The sequence below is a fragment of the Danio rerio genome, chromosome 24, assembly GCF_049306965.1.
Source record: "Danio rerio strain Tuebingen ecotype United States chromosome 24, GRCz12tu, whole genome shotgun sequence".
Classification (NCBI taxonomy): domain Eukaryota; kingdom Metazoa; phylum Chordata; class Actinopteri; order Cypriniformes; family Danionidae; genus Danio; species Danio rerio.
In genome coordinates this window covers 41,543,878-41,562,557 of record NC_133199.1, presented here as the reverse complement: position 1 = coordinate 41,562,557, position 18,680 = coordinate 41,543,878, and the positions used below count along the sequence as shown (strand labels likewise).

The window sequence follows — 18,680 nt, the reverse complement described above, 5'->3', positions numbered from 1 at the left end:
TTTCATTGTGATTAAGCAATAAAGTTGTATTTAGATGGTGACGCGGTGGTGCAGTAAGTAGTGCTGTCGCCTCACAGCAAGAAGTTCGCCGGTTCGAGCCTCGGCTAGGTCAGTTGGCGTTTCTGTATGGAGTTTGCATTAGGGTTGGGTGATGTCGACCAATTTAGCATCGTACGATGCTTAATGTGAAACTTCGCGATGGACGATGGCATCATCCTCATAGGCGGAAGTGAATTATTTATTTATGACTAATGAATTAATTCATAATGAATGAATTATTTGTAGCCTACAGTTTCAACTACCTGACCCGCATGCTCTTTGTTTTACCCATAATCAAATCATAAATCAATAAAGATAAATTGCACACAAATCACCACCTGTCAATCACTTTTTCCGCGGGAGGTTGGTCGGTAATAAAATTGCACAATCAACAGTATCTGAGGTTTTCACTAAAATTACTAAGTACAAGTGTGGTCACGTGATGTGCGTTTTCAGCGGTCGGAGGGCTGTTCAGAAATGCTAGGTAAAACATGGTGTGGATGTGGCTCATTTTCGTTTTTAAATGCCATTTTAAAACTAAGACGCATTAGTGTAAACGAGGTCAAAGTGTGTATTTTTCGCGAGCGGGTTTGAGGATCGGCGATGCCGGCTCGGCATCGTGTTGTCTATTGGCCATCAGCGATAGATGGCATCGTCTATCAGCCCAACTCTAGTTTGCATGTTCTCCCCGTGTTGGCGTGGGTTTCCTCCGGGTGCTCCGGTTTTCCCCACAGTCCAAAGACATGTGGAACAGGTGAATTGGGTAAGCTAAATTGTCTGTAGTGTATGAGTGTGAATGGATGTTTCCCAGAGATGGGTTGCAGCTGAAAGGGCATAAGCTGGATGAGTTGGCGGTTCATTATACTGTGGCGATCCTAGATTAATAAAGGGTCTGAGCTGAATAGAAAATGAATGAATGAATTGTATGTAGATCTAGTTCCTCTAATAAGTAGCCCAATGTCTCACCTGGTTGCCTACTGACTACATTATTGCCCTGCAGCATTACTCAAAAACCTGCCCTGTGTATTCTCACCTTTAGAGTTGTATGCACAGATGTAACATACCACACGAATAAACCGTTCATATTTCACCATTACCTTCGTGCCTGAATGAACCTCTTGATAAGTCCGAGTCTGTGAGTCAGTATGAGCAGCTTGCCGTCAGCTTCTTCTCCACTGCGGCCTTTTGCTTTGGTTAAACATTTACATGCCTCAGTCAGAGCGCCGTACGCCTTCTCATAATTCTGATAATCGTCAATTTCCACCTGTGCACATACACCACAGACTGCATTTAAGCATAACTGAGGTATTGAGTCCTGTATGACTTTTAAGAGTGCTGTGGGGTGCTCTCAGCATACCTCGGCACAGGCCTCATAGAAACCAGCGAGCAGCTCGAGCGCCCGTCCTTTTGTGTAGAAGCTAATGATGTTCTTCATGATCTCCGCGTCGTTCCTCCAGTCCAGTGACTGCAGGTAATTGGCTGCCATTACATAAATCTCCTTCTGTCTGGAAACGCCAGCGAAAAAGACTATTTTCTCTGTATCTCCTGATTTCAGCAGCGCTCGCATCGCCTGTCAAAAACAAGAATGGAAAAGAACACCTTGATATCTTTGCTTTTGGAAGAGAATGGCGAAAAGGTTTCAGGTGGAGAGAATTTTTTTCTGATAGCCTGTAATGTAAATAATGAAGATCTTTATAACTTTTAAGATGTTTAGAGCACTTAAAATGTATTTAAACAATAGTTGTCACTCTACACTCACCGGCCACTTTATTAGGTACACCTGTCCAACTGCTTGTTAGCGCAAATGTCTAATCGGTCATCACATTGCAGCAACTCAATGCATTTAGGCATGTAGACATAGTCAAGACGATCTGCTGCAGTTCAAACCGAGAATCAGAATGAGGAAGAAAGGGGATTTAAGTGACTTTGAATGTGGCATGGTTGTTGGTGTCAGATGGGCTGGTCTGAGTATTTCAGAAACTGCTGATCTACTGGGATTTTCACGCACAGCCATCTCTCGGGTTTACAGAGAATGGTCAGAAAAAGAGGAAATATCAAGTGAGCGGCAGTTCTGTGGGGTCAAATGCCTTGTTGATGCCAGAGGAGAATGGCCAGACTTGTTCCAGCTGATAGAAAGGCAACAGTAACTCAAATAAGCACTCGTTACAACCGAGTAGAGCATCTCTGAGGGCACAACACGTCCAACCTTGAGGTGGATGGGCTACAGCAGCAGAAGACCACACCGGGTGCCACTCCTGACAGCTAAGAACAGGAAACTGAGGCTACAATTCACACAGACTCACCAAAACTGGACAATAGAAGATTGGAGAAATGTTGTCTGGTCTGATAAGTCTCCATTTCTGCTCCCACATTCAGATGGTCGGGTCAGAATTTGGCGTTAACAACATGAAAGCATGGATCCATCCTGCCTTGTATCAACGGTTAAGGCTGGTGGTGGTGGTGGTGTAATGGCATGGGGGATATTTTCTTGGCCACTTTGGGGCTATTAGTACCAATTGAATAAAGCATGAATCATCTCAGACTGGTTTCTTGAACATGACATGAGTTCATTGTACTCAAATGGCCTCCACAGCCACCCGATCTCAATCCAATAGAGCAGTTTTGGGATGTGGTGGAACAGGAGATTTGCATCATGGATGCGTAGCTAACAAATCTGCAGCAACTGTGTGATGCTATCATGTCATTATGGAATAAAAACTCTGGGGAATATTTCCAGTACCTTGTTGAATCTATGCCATGAAAGATTTAGGCAGTTCTGAAGGTAAAATGAGGTCCAACCTGGTACTAGTAAGGTGTACCTAATAAAGTGGCCGGTAAGTGTATACCTCCTGGTATATTCAAACATATTTTGAATACTAATTCAATGCAACACAATAATGACTGAGAGATGAACAAATGAATGTTCCTTAAAATATAGTACACTCTGTATAGGTTTTTTAGTAAAGTCTGATCATTAAGAGTCCTTAAAATGTCATGTATAAAATTCCCATAGATTATGATTTATAGGGTTAATCTGAGAATAAATTAAAGAGCGTGTAATTACATGAAACTAGCAGTTGTGTGTGGTAAAGATGGGATCAATTTAATTTCACTGTTTTGCATCAAAGATAAAAAAAATATAGGGATTGACCAATGAAAATCAAGTATCTGCCAGGACAAAATAAATGACTGATTAAGCTGTTGATTTTTTCAAACCTTGATCTTGTTTCCAGCTTGTGTGTATTTCTTTGTGGCTAGGTGGTAGTTTCCCTGTCGCATGCAACAATCTGCGATTTTCTCCAGCAGCTCTTTCCTCCCGGCCTCAGACAGAAGAGTTGAGTCTTTCGGCACTGTCAGACTTTCAGCCAGATCTTCTGTGATGGTCAAACTCTGGTCCAAACACAACTGGAGCGCCTCATGGTACTACAAACACAGATTCATAAGCGTATACTTACAAAACATTTAAAAGGGTTTGCATATGTAGATATTATGAAGTTATTTAATTATTTTAGTAAACTGAGATTAAAACTATTGGTAAATTTGTAGTTGTTAAATGTAAAATTGACAATAAATTATAAACTAAAAGTAAACAAAACTAACAAGCATTCACTGAAAAAATAGCGAAAAATAAAACAAAAAATTAAGTTAAAATAAGTCATGGTTTTCAGATATAATAAGTTCGAATTTTGTACCTGTAATTGTGCTTTTACAGCCAAATGAATCAGTCAAGTGCAAGGTTATACACAAAAATATATTTTATATATCAACATAAAATGTTTTATCTTTTCTTCATTTGCAATTAAAAAAAAGAAAGTAAACTAAATATATGGCTGGCATCGGCAGCGTAAAACATATGCTGGCGGTTCATTCCACTGTGGAGACCCCTGATAAATAAGGGACTAAGCCGAAGGACAATGAGTGAATGATTGTTTATCAGAATTCTCCACAACTCTCTTTACCTTTCATTTGTTGGTCTTAGATTCAGCGTTTACTCGAACAATTATTTTATTTTTATTACTAAGAGATTTGCACAAGAGCAACTGTAAGCTGTGCAAACACTAAACTTTGCTCTGGTCGACACTGAATGCGTTCTGTTAACTCTGATAAACTAAAATGACTAAAAATAAAACAGAAATACATAATAAATAAATGAATACATTCATAAAAACTAAATCGAAATTCTGTGCTGGATATTATATTTACAGTTACAAAAATTTGTTTCCCCAAAGATCATTCAATTAATTATTTTCTTTTTGGCTTAGTCCCTTTATTAATTTGGACTCCACAGCGGAATGAACCGCCAACTTATGCAGGATATGTTTCCGCAGCAAATGCCCTTGCAGCTGCAATCCATCACTGGCAAACATCCATGCACACTTATTCACACTCATACATTGTGGACAATTCAACCTTCCCAATTCACCTATAGCGCATGTGTTTGGTGGTCTGTGGGGAAAACCGGAGCACCAGGAGGAAACCCACACTAACACAGGGAGAACATGCAAACTCCACACAGAAATGCCAACCGGCCCAGCCTGGAATCAAATTGTTGATCTTGCTGTGAGGCAACAGTGCCAAATACAGAGCCACCGTGTCGCCAAAAACGTTTTTTATCTGTATGTAAACTAAATTCCAAAAATAAATAAATAGAAATGTGTCCACAAAACAAAAACTAAACTAAAACTAACAAAACCATTAACGAAACAAGCTAAAACTAACGTAAAATGTACAGAAAAAAAATAATAAAAAATAAAAAAATTATATATATATATATATATATATATATATATATATATATATATATATATATATATATATATATAAAATAGAAAATCATTTATTAAAAGCGAAATGATAATAACAGTGACATGAACCGATGTTATATGAGGCGGTTTGTGTTGCATGTTCACCTTTTTGGCAGCCACCAGCAATTCCACAGCTTTCTGGTACTGAGCGTGTTTTATGAAGAAATCCGAGCAGCGTGCTAATAATGCAGGGTCGCTGGCTTCATTTAGGTCCTCTGCGATCAGCTGCAAGGCTCCAAACTGTTCAGTTGCAAAAGCTAGTTCCAGAGCCTTGGAGACATGACCTGCCTGGAGAAGCAGAATGGTGTTATTCAAGCAAACAGCACCACCTAGTGTTAAACATCAACACAGCATGTATTTAGATGTACCTTATGATAAAGCATAACAGCTCGGTCCATATGCGTTCCTTTCTCTTCATAATACATGGCCGTGTCCATCATGTCCTCTGGATTGCTAAGCAGCGCCAGATTCATAAGCTGGTCATCCAGGTTGTTCTCTTTACACAGTCGTATGGCGTTATTATAGGCTTGTGCGCGTGTATAGAAGTGCACCGATTGGCTGATTTCATCCTGTCCCTCGTATTGCCGTGCAACATGATAAGATGCTGCTCTGTTACCAGTTTCATTGGCAATTTCACTCGCCTGAGAAATAGCAAGGTGTTAATAAAGTACACTAGCCATATTGATTTTGTTAGCTCATATTGCTAGTTTTGTGGTGATCAGTACAAGTCATTAAGAAAAAAATATAGTTTGCCTTTGTAATCTTGAATTATAGTCTGAAAATGCACTTCCTGTTTGTTTTCAGTTACAACTGAAAGTATTGGGCGTGGCTAACATATTAACCACGCCCTTTCAGCTGTCAGTTTTGACAACAGACAGAAATGGTGAGCAGGAGGAGTCTGTTAATTGTAATAACTCTTTCCAAACCCTTTTCTAGATCTTTCTGAATAAAATGTCTACTTTACTACATCCAATCAGCTCGCAGACTAACATACCAATCCATACTGGAAACATACTAGCAAACATGCTTATTCATATTAAATTCATGCTAACATGCTAATTCGTACTGCAAACATGGTAGCAACGTGCTAATTCATGCTAACAACATGCTAATTTATGCTAAAAACAAGCTTGCATGATGCTAATTCATACTAGAACCTTGCTAATGTTAGCAACTGCCTAGCAACAACTCAGAATACCTTAGCAACCACCTAGCAACACCTTAGCAACCGCTTATCAATGCCTTAGCAATTGCCGAGCAACACCTCAGCAACCACCTAGCAAAGTCTTAGCAACCATCTAGCAAAACCTTAGCAACTGCCTAACAAGCATTCAGAACACCCTAGCAACCACCTAGCAACACCTTAGCAACTGCCTAGCAATGCCTTAGCAACCACCCAGCAACACTCTAGGAACCGCTTAGCAACGACTTAACGACCGCTAGCAACTAATCAAACACCCAAGCAACCCCCTAGCAACACCTTAGCAATGACCTAGAACACCTTAGCAACTACCTAGCAACACCCTAGCTACACCTTAGCAACTAACTACCAACACCTAGGCAATGCCTTAGCAACCACCTCACAACGCCTTAGCAACTGCCTAGCAGCCACTCAGAACACCCTAGCAATCGTCTAGCAAGCACTCAGAACACCTTGGCAACCACCTAGTAACACGTTAGCAAGCACTCAGAACACCCTAGCAACGCCTTAGCAACCGTTCAGAACCCCCATCAACCTAACTAGAAGCTAAAATATATGTACTTATCTATGCCGACTGTTTCAAACGTTGTAAAAACTATTTCAGTTATTTACACAAGCTCCTTCAAACTTTCAGACACGGCTTTCTCAAGCCACCATAAAGTTTGTCTATGAACTTTACTAGTTTGCTTTTGTATTCTTGAAACAAAGTCTGAAAATACACTTCCTATTTGTTTTTTTAGATAAAACTGAAGGTATTGGGCGTGGCTTACATATTAAACACGCCCCTCCAGCTTTCAGTTTTGACCACAAACAGAAACGGTGAGCAGGAGGAGTCTGTTAGGTTGTAATAACTCTTTCCAAACCCTTTTCTAGATCTTTCTGAATAAAATGTCTACTTTACTACATCCAATCAGCTCGCAGTAGACAAAAACAAGCCCCGCCCACTTTAAAAAAATCTCATTTAATATTCAGTTTCTCTGGGAACTCCGTCACAATATGAAAAAAAAGCGGTCACAGCTTCCAGTTCATGTGGACTTTAATTCGGACACAAAGGAAATTCACTTGAACGTACCTTTTGAATGCTTCCCAGGTAGCAGTGCACGCGCACTTGAGACAAGTAATCCTGAGCTAAGTCGTAATAATGCAGCGCAGCCTCCATGTCTGATTGGCTCTCTAGATAATGACCCCACCACTTATACAGATCCCTGACCAATCACAAACAGAGAGTGGAAACATTAAAGAAAAGTCAGACCGTAGAGGCCACAGTAATGCATCATCTGTGCAGAGTGACTCACTTGTCCTTCATTTTATTGATGTAAATCTCCAGTGAAACGTTATCCTCCATTAACATTCGTGGAACTTCAAACCGATGTGTGTCCGACTTCTCAAAACTGAAGAAGAAGAAAAAGTAACAAGATCACAACCACAATTAGATTTTTTTATTTACTTTTAGCTTAAAAAATTAAGAGACCACAAAAAAATTATCACTTTTTCTGGATGTACTGGATTTACAAGAGACGTTGATTCACCGGTACTGGATTCACCAACATTTAGAGCAGAAATAAATTACAACTGGCCATTTTTCTTTTTTTTCTTTTCTTTTTTTTTTTTTTGCTTGCTTTTCTGAAGTTAAAAACATTGGCAGTGTGTTGTCCGAAGAGTAATATGAACATCTGAATTCATGGCCCTTTAAATGTAAAAAAATGGTAAATGCTTGAAATGAAAACATTTATATATTGAGAATGTTCAAGTGGTCTCTTAATCAATAACTGCCTGTATATGTTAATTATCATACTTATTTATTTGACCTTTTTATTGTAATTGTAAACTTGTTTTATTGTAATTGTCATTAAAATGATTTTGAAGGCTCAAACGACACTAAAGAGTTGGATAATGCTGATGAAAATTCAGTTTTGCCACAACCAGAATAAATTACACTGTATAAAAAAATAATAACTATATATATATATTAGGTTAACTAGGCAGGTTAGGGTAATTGGGCAAGTTATTGTATAATGATGGTTTGTTCTGTAGACCGAAAAAACAAATTAGCTTAAAGGGGCTAATATTTTGTCCCAAAAATGGTGTTTAAAAAACTAAAAACTGCTTTTATTCTAGCCGAAATAAAACAAGACTTTCTTCAGAAGAAAAAATATTATCAGACATACTGTGAAAATCTCCTTGCTCTGTTGAACATCATTTGGAAAATATTTTAAAAATAAAAAGAGTTAAGGGGGGATAACAATTCTGTGTGTGTGTGTGTGTGTGTGTGTGTGTTATTAGCCCCCCTGTTTGTTTATTTTATACATTCTATCTATCTATCTATCTATCTATCTATCTATCTATCTATCTATCTATCTATCTATCTATCTATCTATCTATCTATCTATCTATCTATCTATCTATCTATCTATCTATCTATCTATCTATCTATCTATCTATCCAACTATCTATCCAACTATCTATATATATATAATAGAACAGAATAGAATAGAATATTTTGAAGCTCATAATTGAATTATTTACAATGAATTGACATATGTACATTTATTACTCCTTTACTAAATAAAAGAGAAACAAAGCTGTTTATTTTAACATACGTTATTGAATCATCATTTTTAAAATTACACTCAAAACAAAAAAATGTTTTTCTGCTTGTTTAAACTATTTATTTAAAATGAGCTGAATCAACACAATTACAATCTTGAGATTTATTTTAGATAAATTAAGTGTCAAATGTTCAATAACCCTAAATGGGTGAAACAATTAAGTTAACATAATCAATTCATGTTGGCAAAACATGAAGGAATTGTGAGGAACGCAGCATTACTGAATCAATGACGTCATCAGTGACTATGTTTACATGGATCTACTCATTCATGATAAGTCTAATTATCTGCATTGACCAGAATAGGACAATACTATGATTAAGGTGTTTACATGAGTTGCGTTTTGAAGGTTCCTTTCATGATCCCATGTTATTAGTACGTAGTTCCATTAATGTCATTACGTCACCATTCAACGCTAGTTGCTTGTTCGTCATTGCACCATATGTGATTTAGGTAGTTTTGTTTTTAATTTAGCGAAAAATGACTAGAAAAGGGAAAAAGTTTGATTGTGGTGATAAATTGTTTGTACTGCAAATAATGCCTCTAAAATAGGAATATTCCACATGTCTTAATATGATTTCTGTTTAGTTCAATTATGACTTTAGTCATCAAAAATCTCTGTTTACATGGTCGACTCTTAATCAGAGTATTGACTTAACCTGATTAAAATCTTTTTTTTTTTCTCTTAAAATGAGTGTGTGAATGTGACACTCACTACACCAGCGCCAGGTTCTTGTCCCCCATGGCCTCCAGGTGTTTGGCGTAGCTGTAGTAAGTGGTGCGGAGGTGAATGCGGTCGTGTGTTTCTGCCGTCTCCACCGCCTGCTGCCACTGACCCGCCGCTTGATAAAACTTGTTGAGTAAATCAAACCTCCCGCATGACTTATACAACTGCTCTGCATCCTCCTGAGAGAAAAAGAGACAGAGATGCTGCGATAAAGCCAGATGTTTAAATCCAAATGTTTAGCTCCTGTTATTGTACTGAATGAGACAGAGAGGCTCCAAGCGCACTAGGTTTATTTAGATAACGCAGTGTTTGTGCTACTGTGCTTTAAACACACAGAATGTCATTTGTAATGTACTCAACTTCCATACCGTGACGCAGATGTAATATATAGAGTTCAAGTCAGAATGATTTGCCCTGCTGTGAATATTGTTTTATTATTTTATTAATTTCCTAAATGATGTTCAATAGAGCAAGGAATTTTTCACAGTAATTCCTATAATATTTTTTCTCCTGGAGAAAGTTTTTTTTTTTTTTTTTTCGGCTAGAATAAAAGCAGATTTTAGTTTTTTAAACTCATTTTAAGGTCAATATTATTAGCCCCCTTAAGCAATATTTCTTTGAATTGTCTACAGAACAAACCATTGTTATACAATGACTTGCCTAATTAACCTAGCTTGCCTAATTAACCTAGTTAAGCCTTTAAATGTCAATTTAAGCTGAATACTAGTATCCTGAAAAATATCTAGTCAAATAATATGCACTGTCATTATGGCAATGATAAAAAAGCAGTAATTAGAAATGAGTTAATTAAACTATTATGTTTAGAAATGTGCTGGAAAAAGCATTACATGTGAATAGAGTGAAAGAAAATTAATAATTATCACCATACTTCCCCAGTTGACTGATTACATTAAGAACTAATTTCTTACTGCACCCCTGAGAAAATCCTATTCAGTGTTCGAAAATAAATTGGAGCTTTTTTTTCTGGAGTATCAACCTTTGACTTCTTAGCTGCATCTTAATTGTTTACCTTTTTTCGGTTTGTTTGTTAGATTGTTTTTCTCTATAGAATTTAAATTTTGTTAGGTTAATTAGGCAAGTTATGGTAATTAGGCAAGTCATTGTAAAGCAGTGGTTTGTTGTGTAGACAATCGGGGAAAAAAAATTGCTTAAGGGGGATAATAGTATTGAGCTTAAATGGTTTTAAACAAATAAATACTGCCTTTATTCTAGCCGAAGTAAAACAAATAAGATTTCTCCAGAAAAAAACATATTATAGGAAATGCCGTGAAAATTTTCCTTAATCCGTTATTTATTACTTGAGAAAGAATAAATATTTCACAGAAGAGTTAATAATTTTGTCCTCAACTGTATATTTGACAACACAACAACAACAAAAGATTTTCTAACATAGTTTGGGTATGTTTTTAGAATAAAATGTTAATTTATGCTACAGCTATTATAACCAGACAAATTATTTATGAACAAATTCCTTTGTACAAAAAAAACTTTCAGAATACAGATATTAATAAAACCGTGAAGTGAAAATTTATGAACGAAATTAATTTAAAGTTTTTAACTAAAATCTACAGAAGCAAACTGACAAAGAGTGACAAAAACACTTACAAATATATTCTTTACATTGGACTAAAAAACACTAAATTAAACAGTGCATGAAAAAAACACTTATTTTACTTGCTGCGCCTCACCATTAAAAAGTTATTTAATTTACATTGGTGAACATATTGATAAACTTTCCTTACTGGCATTAATGATGCAGGCAAAAGACATTCAAGTAATAGTTCATCCAAAAAATTTAATTCTCATTATTTTCTTACCTGAACTTGTTCCAAACCTTGTCTTGTTCTTGAAAGTTTCTTTCTTTCTTTTTTTAAACAAAGAGGATGATATTTTGAAGGAAGCTGAAAACCTGTAACCATTTATTAATTAATTTTCCTTCAACTTAAGTTATGAGTTCTCACAGCGGAAAGAACCACCCTGCAACCATTGACTTCAATAGTATTTGTTTTTCCAACCATGGAAGTCGATGGTTACAGGTTTTCAGCTGTCTAAAGAACATTATTATTTGTGTCAAAAAGAAGAAAGAAACAAAGGTTCGATAATATTTTGGAGAGCTTAGCCACAGGACAACAGCCCCACTGCGATCACCACACACCAGCTATAGGTAGAGTGGAGAGACAGTGATACAGCCAAATCAGTGAATGGGTGTGATTGGGAGACTTTGATAGGTAAGGGATAATGGAGGGAATTTGACTAGGACACCAAGGTTACACCCCTACTCTTTTACAGGAAGTACCATGGGATTTTTAATAACCAAAGAGAGTCATGACCTCAGTTTAGTGTCTCATGTGAAAGATGGTGCTCACTGACAGTATAGTGTCCCCTTCACTATACTGGGGCATTAGGACTCACACAGACAGCAGGTTGAGCGCCATCTGCTGGCCTCACTAACACCACTTTCATAAGCAACCTAACTGACCTTCAGTCTGGTCAGTACCTGACTGAATGACTACAGGGAAATATTAGGTATCAATAGAACTATTCAATGATGCGTTTATGTCATTGTTCAGTAAGTGTTTTTGTTTCTCACCAGCATGCCGAGTTGTGTAGCCAGAACAGCCACCTGCGCCTCCACCTCCGGCTCTTTTTCAGCATCTCTGAGAGCTCGAGCTGCCCGTGCATTCCCCATGTTGCCCAGACACACACGAGCCACGTCCAGACGACGACTTTTTACACACATACGAGCCATGTTCTCCCACACTGCCTCACTGGAGATGCACACATGAACACACACAACATGGCAAAACATTCATTTCTGCTTAAAATAGCAGAAGGAACTTTAGTGTGGTTTTAAATTCACCAATAAACAATTTTCTCAAGAGCACATCTGTTGGTTAGGGAAGTGACAACTGTTGTTTTCTAAATGTGTTTTTAACAGTAAGTGATACATCTCTGAAGACAGACCAGTTGTCAGGGCCGGATTAACCAATGGGCCTTATGTGCACAGGCCCAGGGGCCCATGCGCACTTGGAGCCCCTGCGAGAGGGGAGAAAAAAAAAAAGACTATTTCTGAGTGTCTTTTTAGGGTAGTTGCAAATAGCGCACCTAGTTGGAATAAGCTGTTCACGGTTTACGCCTGTAGGTGGCTGATTGACATACACAACATGAGTAAAGAGTAAGTCAGAATTACAGCCTCAGTGGCGCACCTCGTAAAACGCACAGCAACGTCTTTTGACGCGATTGATCAACCCGGTTCGAATCCACCATCAGCTGAACTTGTGCTACTTTTTTTTCCCCCTTAACATATTAGATTGGAAATACATTTATTTTTAACAGGAAGGAAACATTTTTAATAAATAATGCAAATGTTATGTAAAGTCACAAGCGCCTTGTGGGTATTTAATAATGTTTAGCCTTAATAAAGGTGCCTCCCTCTCTGTAAAAACCATATTGATCAGACAACTGTATTTCCTCTGAGCAAATAAATCGCGATCACATATTAATATTATTGTTATATTTAAATTGTCTTTCTTTCTTTAATTAAACAGAATGCTGTAATTGGTCAAGCGCGGAAACGTCAGTTTTGAAATAACCCGCACTAAACTGAGCGGACTGTAATGTAACGTTACGTTAGTACTAGTCATAGATCAAAAATGAGTGTGTGTATATATATATATATATATATACATAATAGTACTATATTATATATAGTACTATTTTAGTGAATTTGAACAAGTATACTAAAAAACATGAATTTTCACTAGTTATATTAGTATTTTTACTTATTTTTATGCTTTGGAAAATAAGTTAAATCGTTGTAGACTATAAATACATATGTACTATATATCATTTATTTAAATATGTGGGCAACAAATTATAGGTTCATTTTATTTAAAAATTATTATACTATTCTTATTTTATTAATTCAACTATAGGGGTGCGGCCAGGTAGGGGGCCTTACAAGACAATGTGCCCAGGGGCCCCTGAGTTCTTAATCCGGGCCTGCCAGTTGTTAATCAATTCCTTTGTTGAAGCAATAAAAAAAACTATTGTGTGTACTGTGTGACTGACAAGACTTTTGGACATAAAACTAAACATCTTGTAAATCAGTGTAAAAAATCTCATTTTCATAATTGTCCAGCATCAGCCCTCCTGCTGAAATTCAGTATTTTTTCAGTAATTCAGAAATTCAACAGCTGAGTTGGACAAATGTCTCTTTCAACTTTGAAATAAAGAAATGTTGTTGCAGAAAACACACAATTCAACAGCGAACGGACAGAAGTATTTGTTTACATCTGTCTGTTCTAAACCTGTATGTTTACTGTACGATGAGTGCGTATTACGTTATGTGCGCTTAAGTTTCAATTACTGTAAATGAGTTTCTAAATAATTGTAGATTATGTTATGCTGCCTTCGAAATGCAACATTTTAATATGTATGTAAAAATAAAACTATTGTATAATGCACTGATATTATGCAGTTTTAAAACACAACATATTAACGTTTTAAAGTAGAAAACGCCAACGTGGGTGTCCTAAGGCAGGGGTTTTCAAACTGTGGGTCGCACAGTGAACAAAGGTGGGTCGTGCAACGTCACATAGCTGCAGCTATATTTACACTGCGGTGAATCAAAACCAGTACGATTGACGGCAACAACTCAAAAACCTCTTACCCTAAAAATATCTAAAGTGTGTTTCCTACAAAAAGACAAAGCTGGTTATGTTTCACAGCTGTCTTTTTCTTTTTTATTGCTCAACATTACAAGCACTGCTCCGTTTGAGCCCTCGCAATCTGCGTTTAGCCGGTAGAGCTCGCGCTGAGCGGAGCTCTCAGTAAGGGACCGTCGGAAAAGTGCTTCTTTTTTTTCCGTTTTTTTTTTTTTGCTCCGTCCTGCGTGTTTTATTTTAAACACTATTAATTTTCTCTTAAATGAGCACAAACAGTTACTAAAGTAGTCGAATGCTTCATTATAGATCTTTGCATTCTAACATTAACACCTATCAAACAAAACACAATGAGAGATTCATTTGCTGCTCTTCACTAAATAACTACAGTAACTTTAATCAATATGCAAATTCAATCAAAAGTTTAATAGATTTTATAGCTTTATTTAATTCCTGTATAGGCCATTGATTTTAATAGGATAAACCTTTTATTTTATTGTCAATATTTTCTAATGTTTGCTATGTATTCTATCATTTGAAGTTATTTGTTGTCCAATATTTTTTACATCCCAACATTGACAGATTGCTAATCAATAAATAGCTATAGTGCTATCTGTTAGTTTTAACGTCAGCTAATGTTATGGAAGGGCATAGATGTTATGGAAAATAGTAATAGTAATGTAACTACCCCCATCATTCCTTCCTCAAGCAAATGTGTAAATATTAGATCTATTCAGCGATATCGTTAATTGCATTGGCATATTTATCTGACCTTTTTCCAGCTTGTAGTAATCGATCAAAAAGCTGTTTAGTTTCTTATGACTACACTAGCAGTGGAATTTACTGCGATGTGACGGGGCTTGATCATAATCAAGGGGCTTGATCAAAGGTTGATCGTATTCTCTTCTAAAAAACGAAGAGTATCTTTTTCAACAAAAAAAATATCACAGTTACAGCCAGCATCCCACAAAAAGCACTTCGAGCCTCATTTTGTGCATTTCAAATCGCAAAATCCAAAAAGCCGCACACCATATATTTTTGACTGCTTTGAATGGATACAATTTTTACCCATTTTTCCATATTAAAATATTATGGTGGCTCTTGAGATTGAATTACTTGCCTAGGTGGGTCCCGGAATAAAAAAGTTTGGGAATGCCTGCTCTAAGGAGCAAAAATACAACATATGGGCTTTTATATTGCTATTGTGTCATCACTTATATTGCAAATCATATCTCTCCTGCCCCTCATTTGGGATGCTTTTCATGAACTGGCCCCCATGACAAACTAATTGATTAGCCCTGATGTAGATCATAAATAAATGAATATGTGTTATAATCAGCTTTTACTGACAAATATTCCTTTTTTAAAGGCTGCACAACATGAAGCGTGAAATCCACCTTAAAAGGGTGCGAGAGTGTGTTCACAATGATCTTCAAAGACTCTTTCTTTTGCACTTGAACACAAAGCAGCTGCACTTTGGGTGTTTCTGCTGTTCGTCCTCATGAGCGAATGGTCTGAGCTATGCAAGGAATGACCCGATCAACACCGAACGCTCTCCTCCACATTCCTGCTCTCCCACTCGCCTGCCCCTTCATGCCCTCCCTCCTTTCTTCATCCACTCCCATCTGGACTTCATTTATCCAAAATCCACTCATTCGCCTGCTTTCTCGCTGCGTTCGGCTTTAGTAGATACAGATGTGGGCTGTTTATTAGAGTTGGGCAACAGGAAATTCCCTGAATCTTTGGGGGCCCAGAACTGAGAAAGAACGAGCAAAGTAGAAAGCTGGGTTTCTGCAGGTTTCATCAAGTCAAATTTAAGAATTTTATAGACTTTTTAAGACCATTATGAATAAAGTTGTAAACTTATACAGAGCTAAACACTTTTTGATTTTTTTTGTAATGGTCCAGTTGATCCAATGAAATAAAAAAAATAAATAAATAGAAAAATCCAAATAGTTATTTCTTAGCCACATATTTTAATGTCCATTTTTTCAACATATTTTTAACTAACTGCATTCTGTTATAAAAACCTTAGTTTCATGCCTATTTATTAATATTTCGTCCACTCGCCCTTCTGTAAATAGTTTTAGTATAAATAGACTTTTAACAAATTCCTTGAGTTGTCCTGAGAATATCAATACCAATTATGCCTGGATTTACTGAACTTCCTGTCCACCATCTTGCTTCAACTCCTCCCACATTGTTTAGCTGATCTGCACCAAATTTGAGTTCGACCATCTTCAGACTGACAAAACGTTATGGAGTTTGTGTTGATAGGTGTAACAGGTTTTTTTTTTTTACTGCACTGACAAATATGATGGCATGATGCCAAACTGTCTCTCTGCGATAGTTAAAGATAATGACATCAAGTTAATACAAATATTGACACCATTATTGATGAAACTTACAAATTTGGTAATTACTTCTGCCTGCATATGCTTATTTTGATGAAATTGGTCTCAAATTATTTCTTGAGTCCTGCCGACAACACAGATACCAATTATGCCATAATTTGCCAAACTTCCTGTCCGCCATTTTGATTTAGTTGAAACCATTCTTTTTTTACATACCTGTCACACTTCCTTTTAAGATTCAATTCTTGCTATTAATAAAACTATGACTTTTGCCTCAATAAACTCCCATTTTGCTGCTTTTTTTAATCAATTATTGAGTTAGTAATTAGTTATTATTAAGGTAGTTTAGATATAGGGTAGGATTGGGGGGTGTAGAGTAAGATTATGCAGACTATGTGCTTTACAAGTAATAATAAACAGCCAATATATTATTAATAGGCAGGTAATAAACTACTAGTTAATATTGACAAATGTTAATTAAACCAAAGTCACTTTAAAGTTAGTCATTTCACTCGGCAGCCATCTCAATCTAAAAAAGAACTCAAGAGGTCTGTAACCACTACATGGTTGTATACATTATTGTAACTTAAAAATTCTAAAATGCTGATAAGATAAAAACTTTCAAGCTGCCAGAATAATTTTATTTAGTTTTTAAAGCAGGAAAATATTGATAAATACATCAATTTAAAAATGCGGCTAATTTAAAGGTAAATATATCTGTCAGTTGCTTTAAAACAACGTTTAACTTGTAGCAACCCAAAGAAATTTTTCCACACTAATGGAGTTGTTTTGTATTTTTAAGTCCACACGCTGATCTTTTTTATATATTTGTTTATATTGATAATATGGGACAGTAGATGTTTTTGTTTTGTGGAACAATAAAAACCTGTGGTTTAATGCCAAAAAAAATTACCGGAAAACAAAAATGTTGTTGTTAAATGTATTACTTACAAGCATGAACAGTAAATGTGAAAACAAACAAAAAATTAAACAATTTCAGATACTTCATTTATTTGAGGTTCTAAACTTGAAAATGTGCTTGTAATTAAGCACATAACACTGTATTTGTTTTCAATTTTAATAAAAAAAATAATTGAAACAACTTATTTTTTGAGTACTCAGCTTAAATATTTGAGGTTTTTGCTATGTAAAAATGCCTCTGCTTGAAGAGGAAAAGATTTGGCTAACATAATAAACTTTGTTGTTTGTTGTGTGAACTTCAACTAACTTTTGTTAGATGTTGTCGTAACTTGAATATAGTATACTAATGCAAACTGTTGCGTCAATTTTTTTTTTTTGTATAACGATATTTTTTAGAGTGAGGCATTCTGTTTCACTGGGGAAACATCAAATTCTCCAAAACTGTTTGCCACACTTATGATTAATGTTCAACTTAATTTGATTGTTTAAATTCAGCCCAAATAAATAGTTTACAACAACCTAAACAAATTTAGCAATTCATCTTTGAATCATTTTTTTCAGTGTAGTTTCATTTCTTAATCAAAATCGAATCAAACAAAATAAGCATATTTTCAGGTTGCCCGAGCTAATGCGCATGCGCACTTGTAAGGAATGAGATCACGACACCAACTTAAGTTATGGCCGTTCTACACATTATCATCCTCTTGATAATGATCGTCAGACCGCGCTGGTCTTCTGAATTAATTCAGAACTTGGGCTTGAAGAGAAATCTCCTCCCAAAATAACAGCGACTCTTTGTTTACAGGTTTTACAAATGATTTGCCCTCTTGTGAATTTGTTTTTCTTCTTTAAATATTTTCCAAATTATGTTTAACAGAGCAAGGAAATTTTCACAGTATTCCGTATATATATATAGTTAGTATATATATATATATATATATATTTTTTTTTTTTTTTTTGAGAAAGTCTTATTTGTTTTATTTTGGCTAGAATAAAAGAAGTCTTATAACCATTTTACGGTCAATATTATTTGGCCCTACTGCTTTAAAATGATTTGCCTAATTAAGCTTGTGGTCCCACTTTATATTAAGTGGCCTTAACTAGTATGTACTTACACAGTAATTAATAGTTTGTTACAATGTACTTATTGTGTAAATACATGTATTTATTGTGTTATGCTTGGTTAAATACATGTATGTAATTACATCTGTAATTAACTTTTGTAACTACATTTGTAAATACACTGCTGACCATCCCTTACACCTTAACCCACCCCTAAACCTACCCACGCTACCAAACCTGTCCATAACTCAACCTCAATCCCAACTCAAATGCACCA

General features: G+C 36.1%; 1 protein-coding gene across 4 annotated transcripts in view; it reads right to left on the bottom strand.

Annotated features, from left to right (window-relative positions):
* ift140 (intraflagellar transport 140 homolog (Chlamydomonas)) overlaps positions 1–18,680 on the bottom strand; it is a 75,582-nt gene that overhangs the window by 3,048 nt on the left and 53,854 nt on the right. For all 4 annotated transcript variants that reach the window (XM_021473814.3, XM_073941107.1, XM_021473813.3 and 1 more), the window contains 9 exons: positions 11,993–12,170; positions 9,370–9,560; positions 7,341–7,436; positions 7,118–7,250; positions 5,213–5,485; positions 4,950–5,132; positions 3,256–3,462; positions 1,397–1,609; positions 1,137–1,303 (listed from right to left, as the gene is read on the bottom strand). In XM_021473814.3, the coding sequence (XP_021329489.2) occupies positions 1,137–1,303; positions 1,397–1,609; positions 3,256–3,462; positions 4,950–5,132; positions 5,213–5,485; positions 7,118–7,250; positions 7,341–7,436; positions 9,370–9,560; positions 11,993–12,170 (1,641 nt within the window). The remainder of the gene's footprint in view (positions 1–1,136; positions 1,304–1,396; positions 1,610–3,255; positions 3,463–4,949; positions 5,133–5,212; positions 5,486–7,117; positions 7,251–7,340; positions 7,437–9,369; positions 9,561–11,992; positions 12,171–18,680) is intronic.